Source organism: Pterocles gutturalis, unplaced genomic scaffold (genome assembly GCF_000699245.1).
Source record: "Pterocles gutturalis isolate BGI_N339 unplaced genomic scaffold, ASM69924v1 scaffold32242, whole genome shotgun sequence".
In the NCBI taxonomy this organism is placed as follows: Eukaryota; Metazoa; Chordata; class Aves; order Pterocliformes; family Pteroclidae; genus Pterocles; species Pterocles gutturalis.
The window spans coordinates 30,529-37,803 of NW_010113891.1; the positions used below are offsets into that span (position 1 = coordinate 30,529).

A 7,275-nucleotide genomic window follows, 5' to 3' on the forward strand; every position below is an offset into this window, starting at 1 on the left:
AGTATGACGTTCAATTTTTTTATTTCATAAATAACTCCTCCCAGCCTTACCACGCTGCAGCTTGGGAGCATCACATTCTGGTTATAATCTGTGTCTTGCTGCTGAACTTGAGGACAATGAGGTCTCTTGGTCCCTCGCTGCTGGAAGCCGTGCTGCAGGGCTGCCTTGTGCTCAGCACAGGAGGTCTGAGTTGCTTCAGCTCGCCCTTTTGCAGTAAAATTGGGAAAGTATCGCTGTGCATGTGTGCCAGGGCTGTGCAAATACAAGCAGTTGCTGCTCTTCTAGCTTTTGTTTTATTTGAAAATAATATTAAAAAAAATTGTTTGTAGGTTCAAAGATGAAGACACTTCAGAGAAATAGGAGTGTATTCCAGCAAACTAAAATTCTCTTGTGGAAAAATGTACTTACCAAGTGGAGGATGAAGATGCAGAGCTTTCAGGTAAGGCAAAAAAAAAAAAAAAAAAAGTGAGTAGCTAACCGTTGAGAGTGGCCAACCCCTGCCTGCTGCTGTACGCTGATTTATTTTTGCAAAGTTAAAGTTCTTTTGAAAAGCCTGATTGGTCATGAACACTCTGAGACTTTACTTTTTTAACTGATAATATTTCCATTTTTTATTTGACACACGAGAGCACAGACGGGCTCTTTCAGCAGAGTAATTTACTGAAGTGATGGGCACAATGCACAGACTTGGTTAGTTAGTCGACATCTAAGAAACCGGTGTGACTGAGCGCCTCTTGGTTACGTTTCACTCCCACAGAGAAGATGCTCTTACCCCGTTATGTTATTAACTGCTCTTCTCCTGTCCCCTTGCCCAGGAGTGGGTGCTGTCTCTGCTCTTTCTGCTGCTGCTGTTCATACTGTTCATGTTCATGCTGAGCTTCCGCTACCCTGAAGTGCCTTACAGCCCCCTGGGGCAGCTGGACGACCCTGCCTACAACGCCATGGGGGTCACCGTCGCCTTCACACCCAGCACCACGACCACGAGGCACATAATGAACAGAGTGGCCCTGAAGTCTGTCATGATAGGTATGTTTGCCTTTTAAATATTTAACTTTGGCATTATTTAACCTAGTCATTATTTAAGCTATTATACGACATGTTTTAGTGGTTTTTCCAGTATCTTTGGTCAGTAGAGAAAATTCACCCCAAACCCTCCATTCTTACCAATATTTATTCTCTAGTGTTTAAACTACAGATGAGGTCAGTGTGTGCTTTGGAGCTGTAAAGTTCTGCCTTTGTAGAATAATACTGTTAAGACACACAGAAACTCATTGCAATATTTTTCTTACAAACTACAGGTATAAAACTAGAGGCACTGGACGATGAGAGAGCCCTGGAGGAAGCCTGGATTTCAAACAATGAAATTATAGGGGTTATATTTAAGGACAACTTCTCCTATCACCTCAGGTTTCCTAGGTGGCGTGTGGCTATTCCAAACGACAACTTTGGATACATAGGTAATACAAAATGAGTATTTATGGGTGGGTGATTGCCTGGCATGGACAGGCATCGCTCTGCTGGATTAATCCATACATCTTAAGTGATTTCATAAATTGCTGTTTGGTTTTTTGGGGTTTTTTTTTTTTGTCAGTGGGCCACTGTCCATTTGAAGAGTTTCCCATAGTCCATATGCATGCTTATCAGTAGCTTTTGTAGTGAAAATAATTTATGTTTCACCGCTCTTACCTGTGATGCTCTTTCATCCTTGCAGATAACTGTTACAATTTCTCATCCTACTGCTACAGCCCGAGGTATTGGTACAAAGGCTTCCTGTCCCTGCAGTCCAGCATCGATGCTGCTATTATAGAGGTAAATCGAGTTTATGAACTGATGGAAGCGTCCTTTTGTTTTACACTTGGTATAAGAAAAAAAAAAATCACTCTGTGACAAATTCTGTCAGAAAATTCTGCAGAAAACCAGATACCTTCCAATACGCAGCCACAGGAGTATTATTCACAGAGTCAGTGGGAAGCTGAAGCAGCCAGGAGTTCCTGCAGAAAATGGTGGCTTTCAGTTTAATTTTGAAGATTTGTTCTAATTTTTGTTTCTCTTCAAAATGGTGATTTCTCTTCAAGTCTGAGAACCAGGTGTAACGCCACTATTTGATTTAGAGTATTTCTCAGATTCTAATGCAGGAGACTGGGCTGGTCGGCATACGTGCTGGATGACTTGGTTTCAAAGTGGGCATGCCTGTCGTTCCTTGTCCTTCCTTTCCAAATTGTTCTTCAAAAGTATAACAGGGCAGGGATCATTCCACCTGGCCATGCACCTCCAGCTCTTCAGGCTGCTTTCATACCTGGGGAGAGAAAGAGGTCCTTGGGAGCTCTGGGTGAGCTGAAGGATTTCTCTCTCTCAGTAGACAAAGGATGAGTCAGATGAGTCCTTCCCATAGGGCTTTATGGCACTACTTGTTGAGTTTTCTGTAAGGCAGCATTAAAAAGAAAATCTAGGGCTGAAGAGTCAGAAAGTTCCTTATATAAATACATCTCACGGTAGAAAATAAACTAAATACTGAGATATTCACCTTGAATCCCTTTAGGTGGTGACAAATCATTCTGTTTGGGAAGAAATGAAATCAATCGCTGGTGTCCGTATGAAGTCCGGGCGCATCAACTCCTCGATTACACTGGAGTACAGTTATTTCATGATTGTTGTCGTGATGTGTTTCTCTCCATTCATGTATTTCTTATCGGTGAATGTTGTAAGAGAAAAGAAGAAGCTCAAAGTATTGATGAAGAGAATGGGGCTGCAGGATGTTGCCTTTTGGTGAGTTCTTTTTTAACTAAATTATCTGTTTGCCAAGAATCAGTGTACTCCTGGGTATTTGCACAATGAGTTGATAAGTTGAATGAGTTCATCAGTTTTCTCTGGCACTCTAAGGACAAACCAGAAGGGTTGAGCATGGCAGCAGCATAGTCTTTTTCCTTGGCCATTTCCTCCTAATGTGCGTGGTGCTATCTGCTCTTCGTAGAGTCTGAATGAGTTGACCCTGGGGAATATTTTAATTTAAAAGGGTTCTGCCATGCAGATGAAGTTGCAGAAGATGAAGCCATTCTTAATTAAACAAAGTGTAACGCCACCTCTCCATCTGCAGGCTGTCCTGGAGTCTGCTGTACGCTGGCTACGTGATGGTCCTCTCCTGCCTGCTGGCAGCTCTCGCGGTGCAGGCTCCTTTCTATCTCAGCAGCTTCCCTGCCGTCCTTCTGCTGTTCTTCCTCTATGGCCTAGCATGTGTAAGTCAGGTTTTAAATCCAAGTTTTCTCACCACATGATTTATCACTGTGTTGAAGAGTTTAAACGTTACTCACAGTGCTCAGGACTTTGTATCCTTTGCCTAGTGGAAATAGCTGAGTGGGTTCTCCAGCTCAGCAGCAGGGATGTGAATTACAGCCTGAAGGTCTGACAAGCAGTAGGTTGGCTACAAAAGACCTGGTTTGAAACTCAGATCAGCCCACCAAGAAGGATTTCAGTGTATTTTATTACATGGACCCAGTTCACCAGGTATCTGTTTGCCTGGCACAGGGAAGTGCTGCTGTTCAGGACGTTTCTCTCCTTCAGTGACTGAAGGAAACTTCTGTTCTTGCAGATCCACCTGATCCTCCTGCTCTGCTCCCTCCTAAGGACCGCCACGCTCGCCGGGTCCATGGGGTTCCTCATCACCTTGCTCTTCGGATGCCTGAGCCTCGCAGTGTTGATAGAAAAACTTCCAGAACCGTTGCAGTGGTTTCTCAGTCTCTTCTGTCCTTTTGCATTTAACGCTGGCATCGCAAAGGTATGGGGCATCATCGCTGCAGCTGGAGCTTGCTGTCCTGGGTGCTCTCACGGGGGGAGAGAGAACATTTTGTCACAGCCCCAGCAATCCCACCACCACACACAACAGCACCATTATCCTCCTGGGCTGGACCTCAGGCGGATGGGAGGTGACTCGGGGACATCAGCTCTTCGCCGCCCGGTCCTTCCCCTTTCACTGCAACGACGCTTCCTGGCAACAGAAACTGTTCAAAAGCAATTTGAGTGTTCTGCTGTGGCCATCTGACCCCCATCCCTGCTTTGGATAATTCTGTGCAGTTTCCTAGTTTTCCATCAGTCATATCCACATATCTCTGAGCAACAATTTCTAGCTCCAGTTATTTATCGTTTATATTATATTTTATGTTTTGATTTCCTGGCATATAAAAAAATCTGACTGAGAGAGGAGATTTCTGCACCAGGAGAAAAAGAAACTGAGTTTACTGCTGATGTACCATATGTTTAAGTCAATCACTATGTAAAATTATACTGTCTTTGCTGTGACTCTGTCACGACAAGGGTGCCAATGTCAAGTTTCTTACATTGATTTCTATAAAATTATCATTTTTTCTTCTGTTTCTGGATTGTTCTGGAAAATTATTAACTTAAATATAAGACATCCATGTGGAGTAAACATATTTCTCTTCCTCACTAGAAATGAAGGAAGAAAAATTGGTCAGTGCTGCAGATGATTTCTGGGTTAACAAAGTCGATTGCATCCATGGCTTGATGGCATGTGCATAGATTTCCAGCCTGAAAATTCTTCTTCTTTGTCCTTTATTTCAGGTTTTCCATTTAGAAAAATATGGAATGGGTTTCTCTTTTTCTAACCTTATGGAGGAATCATACTTTTTATTTTCAACTTACATTATGCTGGTCTTTGACTCAGTCTTGTACCTGCTGTTAGCTCTGTATTTCGACAAAGTTCTGCCAGGTAGGTATGATTTATGCTTATGATCATACTTTTTGTATACTTTTGACTTATACAGACCGTGTGTAATAGCTTCTCAAGGAAATGATGGGCTGCTCCATTCTCTGGGTCAACCAAAATAGGTTTTGGACTAAAATAATGTATTCTCCCCCTGAGTGAATGTTTTACGCCCAGCACACACTGGTAGTTTCCAAATCAAACACAACAAATTATTTACTGTTTCTTCTTTCTAATTATGCTGCTGTTGAACTATTTATGTGAAAATAATGTAATAACGTGTGGGACAGTCTAATTAATTCAATAATTAGTGAATTAAAATAAATAGCCTTGAAGGTACCCTTCATGTCCTGCTTACCCCAGCTCCCGTGCACACTGGTGAAAATTCCCTGACCTCTTCTGTTTAACACTAAAGTACCAATTTTGAGGCAGGCAGGTACTTATTAAACCTCCTAAATGTTTACTCTAGGATGATGTCTTGGTTGTGGCTTTAGTTAATGACAAGTCATCTTCTTTGCTTTCCTGTCAGGCAAATACGGGATCCCAGATCCCCCTTTTTTCTGCTTGAAGCCGTCGTACTGGATACGGAGCAGGAGAGGCTCCACCAGGGAGATGCCCAGGACTGCAGCGAGCCCCGAGGAGCTCCTTGGTGATGACGTAGAGCCCGTGCCCCATGAATTCCTGGGGAAGAAGGCCATCAGGTTAAGAGAGAAGGAATTGCTATTCATGCTCTTTGGGTTGGGTGGCTTGGGTTTAATGCTCCCACGGACCCCATCACTTCTGCCATCAGCTTTGTTTTGACTTATCCAGGCAGTTTTTGTGTTTATGAGGTTCTTGCAAACCACACTTTGTTTCTTAGAGAGAAAAAACTAGAGAGAAGATGCAGATGAGAGAAATAGATAATTCAGGCTGGTCACTAGTGGTGAAATTTGCACAAATTCAGATTTTTTTTAAAAAAAACTTGAGCTTGGTCTTGTCTTTGCAAGGCTTGGTACTCCAGTATTGCGTGCCAGGTAGCGACGTTCCTGCCTGTGTATGGAGCGTGCCAAACCCTCCTGAATCTCAGCATCACTTCCCAGTGCCTCTCACTTTTCATTTCTGTCATTGTAAATTAAGGGCCATAAGAAGGAAAAAGGGCACCGGGGAAATGCATTTACAAGGATCCTGTAATAATATCCTCCTTATCTTACTTTTAGAATCAACGGTGTTAAAAAAATGTATAAAAAGAATGACAAGAAGACAGAAGCTTTAAGAGGTATGAAAGCTGTGGTGTTGATTGCTGTTGAAGATAAGGAAAAACAGCTATGCAATTATTTCAGTCAGAGAAATGAAACACCACTTGCATTGCTTGAGAATTTATGTAAAACATTAATTGATGCAATTGATCTTTATTTTGTTCAATTTTTACTCATTTTCTGTTTTCAATAAGAGTAAAGAGAAAAAAGATATTTTTTTTTCTGTTGTTGTATTTCTGTCTTTTCTACTAAATACAGAGCAGCTTCTTATGCCTTTAGTTCAAGGCTCGCAAACTTTACTCCTATTTGCTTAATACACTTCTTACTAATTTTTACCACTTACTACTTATACTTCTTGACTTGTCTTGCCTTCAGCAATGAGTGGAGGCAAGTCAAACCTCATTTCTTCCCAAACTTAATGTTGTTTTCATTCTAGGTTTGTCTTTAACTATTTACGAGGGTCAGATCACTGCCTTACTTGGCCACAGTGGGGCTGGGAAGACAACGCTGTTAAATGTTCTCAGTGGACTGACTCTGCCTTCTGAAGGTAGGATGGAAAACGGTGAGATGGGACAGGATGAGTTCAAAAGCAGTAAAGACCAGTTTGTTCATCTATTCCTGTAAACAGGTTCTGCAACCGTATACAACTACAACCTCTCTGAGAGAGGAGATAGGGAAGAAATTAGAGACATGGTTGGTATTTGCCCACAATTCAACATACAGTTTGAAGCCTTAACGGTGAAAGAAAACTTGAAAACTTTTGCAGAAATCAAGGGCATCAAATCCAGAGAGGCAGAGCGAGAGGTAAGTGTGTGTTCCCCGAAACTCATCACCACGCAGAAACACGAGGCTGTAGGCAAACCCCATGTTTCACTGACAGCTCCTTTTGCGCTGTGAAGCTAAAAAGGTCCACCTGGGTCTTCTGAAAATTGAAGCTGGTGTCCAGCTTTGACCAGGTTCAAGATCTCCTGGTCTTGGTGCAACCACAGCAATTCCTCTGCTCAACCCAAGGAGACGAGGGGGTGTAGCAGCCCCTTCGGTGGGTCAGTGTGGGGAGGAGATAGACCTTGGTATGTGCTCTTAGAAACTGTGTCTTCAGTCCCAGACAGAGTTCCTTCCTGGCTAATAAAGGATGGAAGGACAACTGGTGCTGGGAATGGACATCCTTGTGCTGTTCTAGGTGCAAAACATTTTGGAACTGTTGGATATCAGCAACCTTCAAGACACTCGAGCTGAGAAACTGAGTGGTGGGCAGAAGCGGAGGTTATCCATTGGAATAGCCATGCTTGGGAACCCCCAGGTAAAGCAGCAGGCGCGGCTCTG

The 7,275-nt window shown here is 42.8% G+C and overlaps 1 protein-coding gene across 1 annotated transcript in view; it reads left to right on the forward strand.

The window, feature by feature from the left end:
• The first annotated feature begins 337 nt into the window (after window positions 1-337).
• LOC104462648 (ATP-binding cassette sub-family A member 10-like) overlaps window positions 338-7,275 on the forward strand; it is a 20,484-nt gene continuing 13,546 nt past the window's right edge. Inside the window, 13 exon segments of the mRNA XM_010074682.1 lie at window positions 338-439; window positions 816-1,026; window positions 1,299-1,457; window positions 1,712-1,809; window positions 2,540-2,766; window positions 3,095-3,233; window positions 3,587-3,772; window positions 4,576-4,723; window positions 5,247-5,418; window positions 5,914-5,972; window positions 6,389-6,499; window positions 6,581-6,756; window positions 7,133-7,252. Of these exon segments, the coding sequence (XP_010072984.1) occupies window positions 338-439; window positions 816-1,026; window positions 1,299-1,457; window positions 1,712-1,809; window positions 2,540-2,766; window positions 3,095-3,233; window positions 3,587-3,772; window positions 4,576-4,723; window positions 5,247-5,418; window positions 5,914-5,972; window positions 6,389-6,499; window positions 6,581-6,756; window positions 7,133-7,252 (1,908 nt within the window).